We start from the raw sequence: 20,305 nt of genomic DNA, 5'->3' as shown, positions 1-20,305 counted from the left end.
CTCAAGTGAGGATGTTGATGAAAACAATATCCAACAGACACAGCGGGATGAAGGAAGGAAGCATGATCAGACTGGCACAAGCGTTCGTTATGAGTACGAGAGTATACGCTGTACCCTAGCTGAGACGGTATGCTGCAGAAAAGATAACATTACACTGCCCAATTAGGAAAATTTATAAACAAGCCATAGAACTTCCAATCAGCACTATAGTACAGAGAGGCTCTTAGAATTAGGCTTGCGCATTAGACTGGAAAAGTTCATAGAGGCGCAGCGGATAGCGCAGTACAGGAAGACCATACTTGACAGACTAGGTATCGGGTACCATTATCCACACCGAGCCAAAGCGGGCATCCCGAATGATGGCAGCGATACGATAGCGGTTCCCCTTTACCAAAAAACATGCACCGTGTACATCATAAATATAGAAGAGAAAGCAGAGCATTAGACGTCAAAACGAAATTTGGAAATGGTAAAGCCGCATTCTTTGTAGACGCGGCAAGATAAAAGCACAGGCGCGGCTTTACAACGGTCGTAATTGATCACGAAAAGAAGTGCAATACATGCGTTACAGCAAACACAGCTAAAGTAGAGACTGCCGAGGAGATAGCTATTGCGCTAGCAATATCACAGACAGAAGCGGGCGTAATAGTCAGTGACTCAATCGCGGCCATACGGAACGGTCTATTCTTCCCGGAAGCACTACGAATCCCGATGTCAGGTAACAAAAGTCAACAAAGAAATGTTTGCTTAATATTAACAGCTGCTCACACCTCCACCTTGCCAGGAGAAAGCAAAATAATCATAAGGCTGTGCACGTCGTTGCTCGAGGGTTGACGGACCTAGTCACGGCCGATAGTACGTCCGGCACCTCAATGTCTCCCGAGAACGAGGGTGGAGAGGATTGGTAATTGGAGCATCGCATGACGAGAGTTAGTGATATTGCAACGCGCGCTTCTTTTTGTCATTTTTATGTAACTAGTCCGTTGCACGCGTAGCCGCCGCCTTGCGCAAGCCGCGCCCTTATGTCTGGGAACCTCTCAGATTATCTTAGAATACTTCTTATGGCTTGAGCGCGCAAACGCAACCGTTGAGGTTATTCTCGAACTAACGCTGCCACCAGCGCTAAGGCTCAACTGTTTGATGCTGCATGTATAAATGCCGACGCGCCTTACCGCAGAGCAATTTATCGACGGCCGACGCTCTGTTCGCCGCTATGAGTGTACAGTGTATTGCTGTAGTTTGCCTTTACGTTTCCCGGCCACAAGTCAGATGTCACGGCGTCGTGACGTCGACGAAGGCAATAGTCGGCACGTCGAAGATGAAACTCGTTATTTGGCTGAACTTGTGGCCGGGAAACGTAAATCAAACTACAGCAATACACTGTGTACACTGATAGCGGCGAACAGAGCGTCTGCCGTCGATAAACTGCTAAGTGGTAAGGCGTGTTGGCATTTTTACATCCGACATTGAACACTCCAGCCTTATCGCTGGTGGCCGCGTTAGTTCGAGTTTTGTTTACCAACTGTTCTAAATCAATTATACAAAGAAAATGGTCTGAGTGTATCAACTCTGTCGCTAAAAAGGCTACGCGACGTATTTATGTGATTGCTTGTGCTGCCATGGGTTTATTTGTTTGTCTTTTTCTGTCTTTAGCACATGGCCTATTTTCTTCCCTTTTTTTTCAAATGTTTCCACAATAACCTTGTTTATTTATTCCGACCGTGGATGTTTACTGTTTTTCTGTTTTAGTTAGTCCATTCATTATGTATACCGTGTGTTTGTTTGGCCGCTATGGAGCTGCCCAGTGTATGAGGTGACCAGGTTCCCCTCAAGCTGCTCAATACAGCTTTTTACAGCGAAAGCTGTTATTAGATCATTTCACCGACCGTTTTTGGCGCCTTAGTTGTCCGCCGCCGCTGCCGCCGCCGCCGGTGTCCGTAACCAGTATCGCTCGAAATAAAAAACGAAATAAGAAAAAAAATGCCAAGATGGAACGAGGTTCGAACCTGGGCCCTTTGCGTGGGAGCCCAGCATTCAACCTCTGAGCCATGCCGGTGCTTGAAACTGCTTTGCGAAAAGGTCCTATACAGGCGCCATGTCGGGAAGGAACCACATTAGCATATGCAATATAGCGTGGTAGAAGAGTAAAATAAGCACCAAGCGTCGCACAACGCGAATTCTGTGCGTCACACAATGCGAATTGCGCAAACGAGTAGGTTGTTGAATGCTTCCAACCCATTACAAAGGACTCTGCCATAATTCTTCATCGTCATCAGGCACAGCATCAACAAGTGCGCAAAAATGCCTCACACGGGTTTTAGCAGGTTCCAACGCTCTCCGTAGAATGACGAAAAAATGGCACAGTGCCTGCTGCCCTACTTCTCAAAACTACAATGATTTATAGCGTAGTGGGTTCCTCGCAAGTGCACTTGTATTGGTTGCCAAGGAAGCCCATAAGCGCATGATCCATTTCCTCGGGGTCTCAGTTAAATTACAATGATTTATAGCGTAGTGGGTTCCTCGCAAGTGCACTTGTATTGGCTGCCAAGGAAGCCCATAAGCGCATGATCCATTTCCTCGGGGTCTCAGTAAAGTTCTTCGCCCCCCCCCCCCCCCCCCCGTCTCTCTCCCACGTCAACGTATGTTATACAGCATGACGAGAGAGGGAACTAGCGATCGGGCGTCACCCAATGCAAAAAACATAACTGGTGGGCCGTTTAAAGATTGCAACCTATTACAAAGTGCTGAGCCATATTTCTTCATCGTCATCAGTCGTCGCGTCACTAAAGTGCACATAATGCCTTACAGACGTGTAGCTGGTGCCTCGCTTCTCCGCAGAAAGACGAATAATGGCTTAGTAGGTGCTTCCTAACTTGACAAAAAATTGTGATTTATGGCGTAGTGGGTACCTTTCTAGTGTACTTGTATTGTAGCACCAAGAGAGCTTAACGGGCTCTAGAAACGCCGCTCTTCCAGCTTTCGCTGTGACTGTGCTGCGGTTTCAGCGCAGGCCTGGCGTTTTTTTCCTGGTCATTCTCGCAACCTTGTTGTTGTGATTAAACACAATTCAATTCAATTCAATAATCTAAACTGTTCACGTTTGCGCGCTCAAGCCATAAGATGATTCTAAGATAATCTAGAAGGTTCCCAGACATAAGGGCGCGGCTTGCGCAAGGCGGCGGCTACGCTTGCAACGGACTGATTACGTAAAAATGACAAAAAGAAGCGCGCGTGGCAATATCTCATAACACTACAAATGGCAATGCTGCGTTTTCCCACCACCTCACCAAAAACAAAGCAAAAAGCTGGAGCAATTACAGACCAAAACGTATCCGAGCCCGGTGTTCTCACACCTTTACTCAGGCATATGAAAGGCAGATAAATGCAAGAACTGTGGTTCTAGAGCAACTCTGTAAGACATGCTATGGGAATGTCGAAGGATAACGAACAATAGTGGGGATGCAGCCTCTGGTGATCGCCTCCGCGTGCTCTGGGAGATTGTGTTGCACATCTCTGCCCTTGAAGATCAACTTAGGGCTGTCGAGCGGACCAAGGAAGCCGCCAGGAATCGAGGACTCCTCGTAGTCACCTAGGCGGGACCTTTTGCCTATACCACAAACTCACAACAACTTTGAATTAAGTTATTTGTATCTGTACCGCCTCTTCAAAGCACGCACACCTCTAAACATTCTCACATCCTGAGACGCCTGCTTTCCTGTAGACCAACGCCATCAGAAGATATAAAACATCTCAATATTTTTTTTTGAATAAGTGTCGTTGTTGTATGGCTTGCGTACCCCAACCCAGAGCATATCGAATTCGCTTCCAAAATGGACCGACATCATTAATAGGGGAAGGCAGTTCGTTGTGTACTGTTATTGTACACTTGTCAACATTTAAAACTAGAAGTGTCATGATCCTGTTGAACTAACATAAACCCAAATCTCCTGTTCACTGAATCATCGCACGTACTCTTGCTTGAATATATCACTGTAACTATTACTGTTGCTTTACTACGGTATGTGCTGAAAAGCAAAAACTCTCAAATGTTTCACTTAATTGTATGAAAGTGATAGTGCTAAAAATGACAATACGTATATACGAAGGCAAAGAATCTCTTCATTTAATCTATGCCTTCTTGATTGGAGCATGAATATGAGGCCTGAAATATTCAGGGAGCAATGTCGCAGAGTAAAGAGCTCCTACATACTGAAACACGCGGAATAAACACGTTTATTTGTTCTTCCATATTGCAGACCGGCGTCCTTGATTTCCTCTGCCGCCAAACTCCAGCCGTGTGCGCAATTTACGATTCCTGACCGAATTAACGGCCTTAGCCGCCGTAGCCTCCTCCGTATCCGCGGTTGTAGCCTCCACCGTAGCCTCCGCCGTAGCCACGGTTGTACCCTCCTCCGTAGCCTCCGCCGTAGCCGCGGTTGTAGCCACCACCGTAGCCCCTTCCATATCCACTGCCGTAGCCATACTGGGCTGCGGCCATGCTGCACACAGCGGCCAGGACGAAGATGGCAACTAGGAAAGACTTGCTGCTCAGGGCGATCATGGTGGCACTGAAAAGTCGTCAACAGGATATTTGAGTTCACTACCGTGGATTTACTTGATCAAATGCCTAAACATTTCACCCTAATGATCGTAATACTTAGTTCAAATAATTATTCAGCACTCTGGTGAACCCTCCACTTATTGGTATTATTTCAATTCCGAAAGCAATAAGTAATGTAATTTCCAGGGATTCAAAATTACCCCTTCTCAAGTGCTAGCCGAAACCATTGGATGCCTGAAAATATTTTATTTTTTTTACTTCATTTAAAGCTGTACCCTTTTCGAATCTGTTTTCCTTCGAGTTACAAACAATTCTGTTTTTCACAAATAATATGCCGTTTATCTGGAAAGGCGAGATCCTCCCCAACGCCCCAACTTCAGGAAGGGAAAAGAGCTGAAGAGGTCACCGTCAGTCACGGCCTGAACGTCACCTTTCCGTGAAAGTTCAATGTTCACGAGATAATGTTCAATCTCTCTTTCTCTCTCTAAAGAGCTACATTTCCAACAAATCTCCTGTTTTTTACTCATGTCACATCGAACTCCGTTCCTTCCTCCCTAAAATGTTTGCTATCATATGTTTGCTATCATATCATATTTCCTCAGAATCACCTTGTCTTCATGTCGTTATCACGTCGCCTAGTTCTACCCACATCTGTTCCCACCCAAAGTTCCATGTTTCATACTCACAAATTTGAGAATCCCCTCATGTCCACATTTCACAGATGGGCTGCTATTAGTTACATTGAAGGTTACTAAATAATGCCTCATGTTCTGAGCCTTACATGTGTCAGTACTTACAGTATATAAGCGACTCCGTTAATTTATATTCAAGATATTTACGCAGCACTAGTTCACGCTGTCGATAGCCCGCCCGATGCTGCTTGACCCACTATGAAAATTTGTATTCACATGATCCGTACGTTCTGTGTATAGTACGACAACATCAGGTACGTACTACGTCAATAGGCCATTGCTATGACTGAAAATTAACCATTTTTTGCTCTTTCAGTTACACGTTATCTTTGCATTATTTGTCGTCTATAAAAGTTCTTTGGTATATCTGTAGCAGTTTTCGAGTTCTTCAATTTCCTGGTTTCACGTATATAATGCAGTGAGCTGTTCAGCAGAAAGAAAAAAAAAACATTCTGGGTTAATGCATTTTTGACCGTTGTATGAAAGCTTTTCAGAATAAAATCGGAAAAGAAATCGCTTGCGTTTTGCGAACATTTATATCCCATTAAATGCAGCTCACATTCGAAAATCCAACCTTAAGTTGTCTCGGGCGCATGCCACAAAACAAGAAAGAAAAGAAATAGAAGCGAAGTATGGGAAAAGGTTCTATTTAAATGCTGGTATTATCATGAACGAAGGAGAAAAAACAGATGCGTACACTACATAGGCTTTTTCATTACTCGACAGAGCGGGTAGCTTGCAAGTGTAGGTTCGAACTATCGTTTTGTGTGTGTGCGTTATTGTGTGTGTTTGTGTGTGTGTGCGTGCATGTGTGCGTGTGTGTGTGTGGCAAACGAGAGACATTTGTGCGTACTGAGGCATCCTCAATATGCCACTTGTCTTTGACGCAATTCTTTACAGTGCATCCCTTTCATACAACTGCGCTTATAGGCCCACACCAGTATACCAGCATTGTGAAACGTTAGTACATCGAAAAAGCTTTCTGTTAGTGCCAGACAATATCACTAACATTACACGCTGTACATTTCAGCAAAGCGAAGATTCGCATAGGAGTTTCTTTAAAACTCTTTGCGAGCAGTAATGGAATATACATGGCAGAAATGACAACAGGGGTCTTGGTGCTCAATGTTTTCGAAGCTCACCTTATGTTGTCGGCTTCACGGTCTGGTCGTTCAGCGCAGAGGTGGTCACTGTCTCTCGGGGATGCTCGACGCACGGTGCATCCTGTTTTTATTTGCAACAACACCGGATGTGCGCCATCTCAGGTCTTTCCATTCTCGCGTGTTTCGCAACGGTTAGAACATGGTACCGGGAAAAAAACATCAGGACCGGAGTTGTCCCTGCAATATCCCCTCAGCCATCCGCAACGGATTTCCACTGCCACAAGTAGAAGTTTGTCGCTCCAACAAACTTACTTGCGCTGCTTGTGGAGGGAAAAAAATGTATTCATTTCGCATTTTCTGTTCGAAGTTACCAAGAATTGTTTCGTTTTTTTTGTTGCTGTTTTTTTTCCTGAGCATTTCCTTATAAGCAGTGATGCGGCTCGACGGCGCTTCGTTTTGGAAGAAGCCGCAACGCACATATCAACTGACAGATGAGGAGGAAGTTAAAGAATGGACGAAAGATACCAGCACTAATGGCGCTCACTACCAACTATATTAGTTTCTCTCGATTGTTCCCATTTGGGGCCATACGTTGTGCTCCTAACTTATCGAACATTCGTGCGAACATATTTCGTGTTTGTGTGACGACCTTGCACAATGTTCACTGTTGTTATGTGATGGCACTTGGTTCATCGGCGTTTTTTTTTCTTCATTCCTTGAATATATGAAGACTTGGCGTTGATTTATATAAGCCTTGACTTTTAAGTGCGATTTTATGTGATTTTCTTCCTATCCTTGCATTTCAGAACTCTCAATTTTCTGTAGAAAGGAGTAGCCCGCACGTGCGATCCATGGAGCTAAAATCTTGTAAACATCACATAATAAATAAAGAAACAACAACTTTACACTGTATTGGAAGTCAGGGATTGCGTTTTTTATTACTCTTTTCTCGGACCGTTGGTACGCTATGGTTTTCCATGGAATAACAAGTATACGTATGGCTGCAGTCATTTAAGAAGTATGGTCAAAAAACAGCGTACAGTTTTGGAAGCAATCTCATAAAGCCTCGTTTTTTTTTCCAGCACGTAATACGAATTGACATATGCAAATAAATGTGTAAAACAAGATAAAGTTTCTCAGTGGTTCTGGGTTGCGAACTAATGCGCCACGCCACGTTTGCAGAATGTGAATACATGTCGGAGCCATATAAATCCGCTGTATCCGTGGTACAAGACAACTCTAAAAGGAGAGCACTCTTCTCAAATTTATGTCCGGCGAGTGACTTTTTCAAGTTGGGAAACAAGAATAAATCACTCGGGGCCAAATCTGGAAAATACGCTGGATGGGACACCACTTCGTAGCCCACTTCGACCAACTTGGCCGTGGCGACGGCGCAAATGTGGGCTGGCGCGTTGTCATGGTGGAAGAGCACCTCTTTCTTCACCAAATGTGGCCGTTTTTTTCGCAATTCGGCGTGGAATCGGCCCTGTAATTCGGCGTAGTAGGGTCCCGTCACCGTTTTGTCCTTCTCAAGGTAGTCGACGAAGATCGCACCTTGAGAATCCCAGAAAATGGTGGCTATCACCGTTCCGGCCCATGCGACAGTCTTCGTCTTCTCCGGGTGCAGTCCATTGTTTGGTCTCTGGTGCGTACCAGTGGATCCATGTTTTGTCGGCGGTCACAAAATGACGAAGGAACTCCTTCGGATTACGCTTAAACAGCTTCAAACAGTGCTCTGAAGTGGTCTCACGGACGCGCTTGTTGTCCGGAGTGAGCAAACGCGGCACCCATCGCGCCGACAATTTTCGCATGCCCAAAATTTCATTCAGGATATGACCCACGCGGTCTTTTGAGATGCCTGCTGCCTCAGCTATCTCGCGCACCCTCAGTCGGCTGTCTGCCAATACGAGGTCGTGGATTTTTGCCGCGTTATTGGCCGTGGTATCCGTTTGCGGGGCCCCTGGGCGAGGCTCATCAAAAACCGACGTGCGACCATGTTTAAACTCGTTGAACCAATTTTTGACAGTTGTCATCGAAGGAGAAGACTCACCGTAGACGGCATCCAGTCGCTCTTTGATTTCGCTGCGCTATTTCACTTCCAAAAACAAGAATCGAATCACCGACTGATATTGCTCTTTTCCCATTGATAACGGACACACGAAAATCAGCTGCTTCCTCAAGCGGCCAAAACAAAACCGCGAACCCGATTCGACTGTAGCTTTGCATGTGTCCCTCTAAGAGAGCGTACTCAACGTCAATATATGTCCCGTGCGATAGTGTCGCGCTCTCGCGGTGAGGCTAAGTACTTATCGGACCACCCTCGTATTTAGGGCAATCGCGTTAAATGTCTTAGTACTGTAACTCGTCTCCAGGAGTTCCAGGACTGCCGTGAACAACAGCTGTGTTCCTTCCGTTGTATTCCCACAGGCACTATTAAATACTATGCGCTTTCCTGGTCCTTTTCACTTAAATGCATTTAAAGGGGCCATGACACGGTCCCCCAAAAATTCGCGGTTTACAGCGAAAAATACAAGTAGACGGTCTATTCTGACTATACGTATATGAAAAATTGACTGTAAAAGCTTCCTTCAGCGCAAAATAAGCCCTAGAAGTCGACGGCTGTAAACCGGCGACCCCCTTTTTGCCATGGCGTGTGTGACGTCATGTGTTGCATGGAGTGAAGCCGTCGTCTTCTAGCCACGCTTCAGTCGCTGAAATTCTAATCAATTTCAATACCAAGCTGAACGAAGTTGAAACGTCTGGACATAATGGCAGACGCAAGCACAGCAAGCAGTTTGTTACGCCACGGCTCGTGAGTGTTGCCCAACTCTCACGGCGCTCACGTATTTATAAAAATATTCATTTGTAATTTAAGTGCTCGACCAAGTGCGCTGAAATTCCGTCAATTCGTTTGTGACCGCCCAAGGATTAACCCACATAACACAGATTGCGATCAAAACTTTGGAGTAATGACCCCTTTATTGTGTTGCCATCAGCAACATCCACTCTGCCCTTCACCTGCGATCAATCTAATCAAATCTATCAGTATTATAATACAAGTGCCACTCGCTTTGAGAAGCTGCCATGCCAAAACGAGACATACCTGAGCGCTGACCTCACTGTCATGGCGTGATCGGCCAAACCGCATACCTTTCAATGCGCAACGATCGTACTGCGGTACTGTGTCGAAGTTTTGTGTTCACCGTCCTCGGCACATAGGTCTCAGAGAATGTATAAATGACAAACGGATTATAGCAAAATCATTTTATGTTGCAATAATCGCAACTACTCACGCATATCGATATCACTGCAGTGTGAACATGACTTCCACGCATATATTCACACTTCAACAATTCCATTACTTCTAATCGTCATTCCTACGAGGGCTGCTGCCTCTTCATCGTCGCTATACACTGTGACAATAACGGAAACGTCGTGGAAATTCTTCCGTCTACTTCACAGCTCTAGAAATTTTGGACACAGTATAACGCTATCGATACCGCCGAAGCAGCCGATGAAAATTTTCACTCTAAGCACAGTCCATCTTCAACAGACAAATGTAATTTGTTGTAGACATAGATGGCAACGTTCTGGCCGACTTATATCGTCGTACCCTTTGCATATCCAAAAACCTACATCTTTAAAAACCAATTTGATTCTGCGCGCAGAGCGTACTAACCCTAAGATGTTTCACGCAGGAGCCTCATTTTTCTTCTGTATTTTGTTGCACAGTTTAATTTTGTATGTTCATTCTTCGAAGATGTAAATTTCAGTGTTTATTCATGGAAAAAATTTATAACCGTTATCCAATAAAGAAGAGAGAGGGATGCAAGTCACTAGCTGACACCATCATTTTTAGCACAGGACATTTGTATTATGTTATCGTGCAAAGACAATGATAAATTCTTTTGAAGCTCTACAGCCACTACATAGGGATAATTATAATGACTGAGTTTATTCCTGTTAAAGGGATTTTTTTTTTGAATAAATTGTCATTGGTATGGCAGGAGGTGTGTGACCAATAGAGGAAGTCTGGGAGAGTCGGTTTATTGAATTTCATATCCTTCCTTGCAAACCACCACACCGATGCGCGAATATAACGCAACCGATTTCAGTTTTTACTGACGTTTGGATTACATCGTTCATATGCTGCAATCCAACAAAGCCAGTTGAATAGAAACTGCATTTCCGTCAGACAGTATTCAAATTTTGTTCACGTATGATACTGTTACCAGTGGTCCCCTGGATGGCTGTTGTTTTGCATGACGTCGCCTGGAGCTTACGTGAAATGATTAAGGGAGATAATTTGTTTTTCCATTTTCTTAGACGACCATCACGTGACTCCTGATGAGGCTGACGTTTCTTTGCTGCAAGAAAGATAATTTACCATTTACCAAAGATAATTAACCAGGATGACCAGGTATTCTAAGCTTGTCCTAGACTAAAGTGCCATGCTTTCACGCAAAGCAAATGCGGTGTTCTGTGCATTATCACTGAAACACGCTTGTCATGTTTTACACTCGGCGTCGGAGTCTTAATTAAGGCACTAGCTGTCGCTGTAGATGATAAAAGGAAGGTGACGAAAACTCTTGGATGAATACATTTTGGGGAATTTCCAGCGCGCATAAAACAGACAAGAGAGAGAGAAGCAACTTTATTGAAGTGAAAATATTTCCACAGGGGGATGGAGGTCAGGCCGTGCCTGGCCGTCACCTCTTCGGCTCGTTGTGTGGCCCGGAGCTTTAGTTCCAGGCTCGTATGGCGGAGCACACTTTCCCGCGCCTCGGGCGAAGGACTGTTCAGGAGACCAGGTGGTGGTGGATCCTCGCTGCAGTCCCATATGTGAGAGATGGAGGCGACGCAGCCACAACAGACAAGGACGTGAGAAGACGCGGCATTCAAGCGCCAACTCACAACTTGCAGCTGAATATGAGAACTCATCGTAGCCTGTAGCTGAAACAGTGCCATCTGCCGAATTTTAATAGCGTTCGTATAGGATAGGCATAAATGAAAGAGTAGATGTGGTCAGAAAGGAGCCCTTAACGACCTTTTTTTTTTAATTCTGAGAAAGCAGCTAACCATCCGAAGTTGATCTGTGGGTCAACTTAATCAAAATTGTGTCATACAGCCACTGCGAGTGATTAACTGCAAAGCTGGTGATGGTCGCCAAATTACATGCGAGCCCGCTTTTTATTAAATGGTTGGAATTGCAAATAACACGTGCGACAAAATAAAGAACGCCCAGTGCTACAGCGCGCAAAAGCATGAGAAAAGATCTCCTTTTGTTTAAAGCAAAAGTTAAACAGGCAAGAAAAGACGAAGTAACATAAATAAAGGCAGATGTGAAGCATAGGCAGTGGTAGAATTTCAGAATAAAAGTGTTTTTAGATAACAGTGCCATCTAATTCTAGTGCTAAATATACTAATTAAGGGAAAAATAAACAATAGGTAACCAGTTGCACACTATCGCAGGTGTACACAAGAAAGATGAGCTTTGAGCGACCTCGAAACGTGTGTGGCATCTTTGTAGGTGTTCCACAGTCATGGGATCGACCGACCAACCACGTAATTTGCCGCCAGCGACATACATGATGAGTGACGTCGATGAAACACACATGAAAACCGGATGAACATAGACAAAGATATTCCCACGGCGCCATTTCATCATTGGCCCTTCATAGTATTGAAGCCTCTTGGTCTGGATACGCCACTGGAGCTTCCCGTATCAGTCAGAATAGAACGTATTTAAGACTGCGTATACAACGCGTTTATTTCTCGGCCACTGTCGCATATATTCGCTGCTTGATTCGCATAACGCTAGTCAATGCTCAGTTTCCGACATAGCTAAATATTACACTATAGCGCGTCAAATTATTTTGCTTTCATCGTGTAGAAGTACGCAAATAAGCAACGGATTTGTGTAATTCAATGTCGTGTTACTGTCTTATGCTAGCTGTAGGTGACAAGTTAAGGTGTTTTATTTAAAGTTCACGGGCGTTTCATGGATTGCCTGTTGCAGAAAACCCCCGCTAAAGCTTAGGTACTCTGTGTTGTATAGACATGAGGAATCGTATTCGAATAGTTGCTGAAGTCTAAGTAATTGGTTAAATGTAAAAATTACCAAATGCAGTACTTTTAGGTGTTCCAGCATTTGAATTCACAAGGTATATCTATTCTGAGGAAAGTGCGAAGTTTTTCTGCATATGCATTGCCAACTTGTGACTAAATTACCTGCACGTCTGTTGTAGATTGGAAGTTAATTGTGTGTTTCAGTGCGTGAATTGGTGTTTTGTTAAACATGGTAGCAAGCTAGAGTGCATTACAACCGCGCGTTCTCAAAACTGGTAATGACTTCAAAATTTATTCTAAGAGAATTTATTTATTTGATTTTATTTATTTACGTTGCCCTCACATCGCAGAAAGGCATTACAGGGGGAAGTTGGTAACATTAACAAAATTGCACTAAAAGAGAGCATAGAAACGCAACGAATTAATGAGAACACATGTTCAAACAATGACAAGTTATTAGAGGCTCAAGATATAATCGGTTAGTGCAGATTTGAAAGACGACGCGTCATCGGTGCAGGCGATGGAGGAATGCTTTGCATCTCGAAAGCTCCAGACTTTATTGCCAAATGCCGCCCGGAACCCCTATAATGCTGTTGAAAGGTGGCGTATTGCTCCAGACCAGGCATTTGGTGCTTTCTGCAAGGACTCAATGCGAAATCAACTAAGTCCGTGTATGTCTCTTCGAAAGATGTAAATCTCCAATATATGTGCTTTAAAGAAGTTCCGAACGCTCGTGGATCGCAATATTCATTTTGACTTCTTGGGCAATATATTCCCTTCTATTTGAGAAATTGGCTCTGATTTGCATGTTCCGTTGCATTTCAAGAATTATAAGAGCATCACGAGAAGCCTTGCAAGGAGACAGAAAGGCAATATCGCGATATCAATTCCTGGGTGTATGACCTTCTGAGCACGCAGTTACGAGTGCGCATTAATAAATTTTCTGATGGAGCACGCGAAATCTGAAAATTGGAAGTCATTAAAGCTACTTCTTATACATTTTACAAGGACGTTGTGTGTTTTGAGTGCAAGTTACGTTTTTAACCGTTTGCACAATACTGTATTTTTCAAACTTTTTTACCATTGTATAATAATGACCATGCTATTATTAGAGCTCTTCCCATGCATCTTATGTAATAGCCTTAGAAGGGTCTTTAAGGGACAATATATGATGATGACGTGGTTTCGTGTTTACTCAAACCCTTCCCTACTGTGCTCCAGGTGTGAGCGGCGGTGGGAGGGGCAGGGGGGGGGGGGCTAGTCACCTAAGAGGGGGCGCGCAAAATCGGCCCCATAATTAGAAGGGTTGCTTCCGCCCCATACATTGACTTCATAGGGGGCGTGGCACTGTGAAGAACCTTCGTCCCCCCCCCCCCCTTCCACCACCTGACAAGGAACCCTGCGCACGCCTATGACTGTGCTCCAGTAGCACTCGTATGCCTGTTCGTGGATGCCTATCTTGTCATCAATAAGTAAGATAATTTAACTTCCACAGAGACATTAGAGTTTAGTGAAGTGATCCAGAATATTTGTATTGAAGTTTACTTTGAGTATGTAAGTTAGCTTTGTTATTTATGTTGTTGAATCTTCCCTTTTATTGTGTCGTTTGAACATATATGTCAATTAACAGATGTAGCGGACAAGTCTAACAGGCTACAGCATCTCCTTCGATACCGTTTATAAGATTATAAGAAAAGAGCGAATTGCAAGTATACACAACTTGCAAATTTAAATTATCTTGCGAACTATGAACTACGTATCGCGATTTTCGAAAACAACCAAGAACGAAATGAACTGGAAAGGATCCTTATGTACTGAAACAAGACATACAAACAAGTTTATTCATGTTTCCATTTGGCAGGCCCATTAGTTGTTCTTAAATATTGCCACTCAGGTCCGCTTCCCATGGATAGCGTTTTCATCCAGGATTCCTAGCTCAATCAACGGCCGAATCCGTAGCCTCCCCCGTATCCACGGTTGAAGCCTCCACCGTAGCCTCCATATCCGCGGTTGAAGCCGCCGCCATAGCCTCCCCCGTATCCACGGTTAAAGCCACCGCCGTAGCCACCGTATCCAGTGCCGTAGCCGAGCTGCGCTGCGGCAAGGCTGCACATAGCGGCCAGCACGAGGATGCCAACAACGAGCGACTTGTTCAGGGCAATCATGGTGACACTGAAAAGTGGTGGACAACATAATTAATTGCAGTGAAACACGAAGATGTGCTCATAAATAACTTAAATTGTCGGAAATATCGATCACCATACTTAGTTCATTTATATACTTAGTGCATTCTGCATCATGATGAATTATTGCGCAACTACTTAGGTATATTTTGACACATGGACATAACCTGTAGAGAGCTGACATATTTTATTCCTGGAAATTGTTTTACAAAGACTACTTTTGTTCTTTTAGATATATGCTGCCTCTCGTCTAAGCGTGCTGACATTCCTCAGGTGTGACCGACAGTGATTTGAAATATACGCAGATGAGAACCCCGCAGCCCCCCTTCACTCAGGCATGTCGTCCCTATATATATATTATATTATATATATATAGATATATATATAGATATATATATATATATATATATATATATATATATATATATATATATATATATATATATATATATATATATATATATATATACATACATATATATACAGTGCGTCCCAGATAACACGCACCACGATTTTGAAAAAGAGGAACGTCGCTACGCGTAGAACACCCTGTGCATATTATTCTCAGTATACTGCAGTAGCTAATACTAATTTTTTCGTTAATTAGGTTAAGGTACTTAGTTCTAATTATGTTTGTAACTGGGCAAATAATCACATAATCATTAAAATTTAAATGTGGCATATGTTGGCATGTTGAAATGACATCTAAGTGCGTTATTTTTAACAGTGTAGTAATTGCGTGCTCGCTTTTATTTACTAATAAAGAAAGCACGCAAAATCTCAAAAACGACACGTGACGAGACTACCGCGCGCATCAGGAAGCAGCGCCCTCAAAGAGGATCACTGTGAGGTAGAAAGTGAAGACTACGCTCCCACCTTTTGCGGGTGGGAGCGTAGTCACGTGTTGTTTTTCATACTTCGCGTGCTTTCTTTATCAGCCGGAAAGAATGAGCACGTAATTGGCACGTTGCCGAAATTAGCGGGGTTAGATGTCATTTGAGCATACCTACACATGCCTCATTGAAATTTTATTGATTAGGTGAGTACTTGTCGAGTTGGAAACATAATTTGAATTAATTAACTAAACCTCATTGACGAAAAAACTTCTAGTGGCTACTACAGTGCACTGGGAACAATATGCACATGGCGTGCTACGTGCAGCGCCGTTCCTCTTTTTTTAAACGTGCTGCGTGATATTTCGGACACCCTGTATATACATAACTTGTATTTTTACATTACCATATGAATCTGCACAAGCAGCACATTCCGCACCATTTCCCCGCTTGGTGCTCAAATGCACAGAGTTTAGCCCCCGCCCCCCTCCCCACACACACCCCCATACGAATACACACAAAACAGCGGGCACGTCACGCGCCTGTTTTAGATGTGAAGCATCTTATAGCGGAGTTCAATCCGGTGGTGGTGGTGGCAGTGTGCGGCGTGACCACCCTTACTGCGCATGCGCAAACCTTCTCCACTTCCCCTCTCCACATAACCTCATCCCTTTCCCCTCTCATTTCCCTTTCCCATCCCCTCTCCACTTCCCCTCTCCCCTCACATCTCCCCTCCTCCCCCTTTCACCTCTCCCCTCCCCATCTCCACACCACCTCTCCCTCCCCTTTTCCCCTCCCCTTTCCCTTCCCCCCTCTCCCCTTTCCCCCTCACCACTCCACCTCTGAAACAGCGGGCTCTACATGCCGAAACACTGCTTCGCATCGCCTCATGGTCCCCTTTATCGGGAGATGGTGTGATTTTCTCCAAACAACTTTTCGCGCCTTCGCTTCAAGCAGCGTCGCCAAAGCTTGGTCATAAAACGCCATGAGGACATGAAAATAAAAACTCTAGACAAAGTGCTTTATGTCCGGCGACCGTCATAGTGTCCATTAGCCTTGCCACTTTGTAGCTAAACGCGACCGGCACTCAGCCCTACTAATGACCAACACGCATGGGCAGCTGAGCAGTCATCCGTGGCCATCCACCCATCCCAGATGACACGTACTAGTTGTGAAAATGAAATGAGAGAATGCGGAAGCGCTGTCTTTTCTGCAGTGGAATTTCTTTGATTTTATTAGGCAGCGCGGAGGCATTTGAAAACGAAAGTATCATCTTCCGAGACATGCTTCAAGCGTTGTTTTTCTCCGTCTTCTCAAGCTTTATCTGATAGATGATTTACAATATCTGATAAACGACCCATTTACTACAATGGTCTATTCCATCCTATACCAGCGTTACGTATATACAGGGCTGCGATCGAAGTTACACTCGTGTCGCTCTATTTCAGCTATGTGTCAATTGCGTGCAGCTATCTTCCATTTGCTCATTCTGACCCATAGATTCTTGTGGACTGTCGCGAAGCCGTGTTCAACATAACCTATGAGCCTTCGAGTGGTGCAGTGGTTACGGTGCTCGGCTGCTGACCGGAAGAACGCGGATTCGACCTTAACTGCGGCGCACGCATTTCGAAGGAGAGAGGATGCTAGAGACCCATGTACTTATATTTAAGCGCACGTTAAAGAACACCATGCGTTCGAAATTTCCACTGCGGCACGCCTTGTTATTGTATCGTGCTTTGGTGCGTAAGACCCCTGCGAGTATTATTATTATCATTATCACACGTCCCGTCAATCAGCAAAAGCGCTTCTTCAAGTAATAAATATTCGGTTGCCAATCAGCACCCGTTCTCTGCATTTTTCCTGTGACCTATTGCTTTACGCAGTTTCTGCGTAAGTCATGAGCCCACCACGCCGACTATGCATGGTTCTGGGCTGCTTTGACTCTATCATTCGGTTTATACAGAATGAATTTCTTTGGTGCCTTCGGCTTTTTTCTTTGTTTCATTGAATGCGCGAGTGTATCACCGCTAGACTAATGTCGTGGTATGACTAAGTAGCTGTGGTGTTGCGCCGCTGAGTGCTAGCTAGCGGTTTCGAACCGCGTTTGTACATTGATCCGAGAGGAATGTAGGCTTCAGAAGTAATCGAGAATGCTCCGCTATAATAGCATGCATCACGGTATTGATTACGGATACTTCTAGATATTTATGCTACTTTATCTCTGTCATAATCTCCATTCATTATGAAAACAGTGAAGAAATAACGAAAGTCCATATTTTCCTCATTTCATCGAAGGTCATTCGCGCTTTCAGATGCACGCGCATTGGTGTGAGAGCTTTGTGCCGTCAGGTGGCCGGTGGCGACACTACAGCTTGCTTCTCGTACGCAAAAAAAAATTTTTGCGCAGGTGCTATTTTTTCATTGGTAATGCTCACTTCAATGGTATATAATTAGAAATCTATTTGTGACTAACGTAGTTGCAGAAGTGTACGCTTCCACGTCCGTTTCTTATGTTCTACATATTTGTGCTGCTTGTCCTTGAGCGCTCTCCCTGTAAGTGATAGCATTCAGTGGTCTCGGCTTCAGCATCAAGCTAGCTTTGCTCATAAATTATATAGATGTATTATTTATTTACACGTGTGTTCTTCACTAATGCAGGGCACACGGTGTTTCCTTTTGCTTTCCTTTAAGCGCACAGGCAAGTATATTAAATCTACGCGAAATGTGTGGTCATTGGTCAAAGTTCACTTCAAACACCGGATGCCATATCTCGCGCTGAGCTGAGCACCTTACCGAGAAATAAAACTGGTATGACAGCTTTCGTGTATTCATTTCCGAGCAGTATTAAATAGAGACGATGAGGCTGGCCCTATAGAGTTAAGATTTTCGAAAACTTACCTTTCGTCCTTGGCTTCAGGTCTGGTTCGACGCAGTGGTGGTCCCTGTCTCTGGGTGATGCTCGCCTCTCAGTGCACCGTGTTTTTATTTGTAGCAACGCCGGATGCGCACCATGCCAGGTCTTTCCGTTTTCTCGTGTGTGGCAGTGATAAGGGTCCTCTACCGGGAAAAGAGCCGACAAAAGGCGTTGCCCTCGCAGTGTCCGCGTATCCACGACCAACAAATTTGCAGAGCAAGAAAGGGAAGGTCGACGTTCCTAGATATACACTACGTGTCACTCCTCGAAGTTAAAAGATCGGTTTCTTCTGCTTTATTTTTTTTTTACTTACAGGCCGTTCAAATGGCCGAAAATGTGATTTGTGTCGTGTTGACGTTAAATATATTTTTCTGAGTCAGCACATGGGATTGTTTGCTGTAACATGTAAGAAAACCGCGTAATACAAATAAGCTTAAACCGACAGAAAGTTCAACTAGTCCGTTAGTATTCATGCAAGATGCTGGGCGTGCAAACACGGGCGCAGGATGTCTCGTTCTCCTCTCCTATATCCGCGTCCTCACACCCACACTCTTCCGTGATAAATAATGGAGCTCATATTTTCGCAACCATTCTACCCAAGCACCTTACATTGGGATGGCTGCTTAGATGAAAGCAACCGTTAAATGATCATAACTAAATCGCTTCCACAGGTGACGCATTCTCGGGCCATGGCAAAGGCAGTCGGAACAAAACTTAGCCTCTCAATAAGTGTTCAGGAATACGCAGCTCGGCACTGCATTAGTAGATCCGGGAGGGAGTGGTCACGTATGAGAGAACCAAAACTTCAAATCCGAACCTGTGCCCATCAGGAGTGTCAAGTCCACAAATGCGCATTTGTTAATGAATTCACCTTTGCCCTGCTGTGGTGCCCCTGCCTCCCACAATTGTCTGTCTTTTTCTTTAGCAGTACAAAATGGGGGGACGCTTAAGCTTCGCCTTGAATACTTGAAGGTGATAGCGATAACCGGCCCCAACTTCTTCGCGCTCTGTTTCGCTTGTCATTATCTTCAGTCGCCCAGCCAGCCAGCCAGCCAGCCAGCCACACACACACACACACACACACACACACACACACACACACACACACACACACACACACACACACACACACACACACACACACACACACACACACACACACACACACACACACACACACACACACACACACACACACACACACACAAACGCGCGCGCGCGCGCACGCATACCTTACTAAAGGTAGACACAAGTAATTAGAGGAAAGTATAGCGGATGTTATCTGAGTAACTATGATGTAAATCTGAACAATGTAAAGTGGACGAAAAGATAACTTGCCGCCGGCAGTTCAGGTTCGGTCCCTGGCGGCGGCAAGTTGTCTTTTCGTCCACATTATTTTCTTCACATTGGCATCATAATTACTACAAATAACATGCCCTGTACTTCCCTTGGCTTTCTTTTGTGTTAGTTGTAACTAATGTTGTGTCTAGCAAAAAGAGAGCAGCCCTTCAAATTGCCCTTCTGAGTAAAGGTAAAGCCTGCGCACTCTTCAACAGCATATGTATGGCAACAGTGTACCCACTACGTTTGTGTAAGAGAGTGCGCGCTAACGTGTGTGCCCTTTGTAATGGGTGGCATGCTCTAAACCAGCAGCAATCACGCGCGGGATAGTTTTTCGAAGTTGCGATGCACCTTCTACGTGTTTGTAAGGGAGTACGCGCAGTAATGCGTGTGCGTTTTGTAACGGGCGGCCAACTTAAATCCACCAACCAACTGGTTCACATGGGGTAATGCCCGATGGCAATGTACGCCTGTACCACGTTTTACTGCGATTATTAATCTCGTGCTGTGACGCCTGTACACAGGACGCGTATGTTTGGGAAGCATGAAAATTACTTTCAGTGCAAGTTCGACGCATTGGCGTGGCTCTGTGGTAGAACAACTGCTTGC

At 44.5% G+C, this 20,305-nt stretch overlaps 1 protein-coding gene across 1 annotated transcript; it reads right to left on the bottom strand.

The window, feature by feature from the left end:
• Positions 1-14,245: 14,245 nt before the first annotated feature.
• On the bottom strand, positions 14,246-18,396 carry LOC119381441 (glycine-rich protein 3). The gene is made up of 2 exons (XM_037649258.2): positions 18,340-18,396; positions 14,246-14,597 (listed from the first exon to the last, which is right to left on the bottom strand). The coding sequence occupies exon 2, from the start codon at positions 14,588-14,590 to the stop codon at positions 14,366-14,368; it is 225 nt and encodes a 74-aa protein (XP_037505186.1). The 5' UTR covers positions 14,591-14,597; positions 18,340-18,396; the 3' UTR covers positions 14,246-14,365.
• Positions 18,397-20,305: the final 1,909 nt, after the last annotated feature.

Source organism: Rhipicephalus sanguineus, chromosome 2 (assembly GCF_013339695.2).
Source record: "Rhipicephalus sanguineus isolate Rsan-2018 chromosome 2, BIME_Rsan_1.4, whole genome shotgun sequence".
Taxonomy (NCBI): domain Eukaryota; kingdom Metazoa; phylum Arthropoda; class Arachnida; order Ixodida; family Ixodidae; genus Rhipicephalus; species Rhipicephalus sanguineus.
The sequence above is the reverse complement of the archived record's forward strand: the minus strand, read 5'-3'. Positions and strand labels throughout refer to the sequence as shown.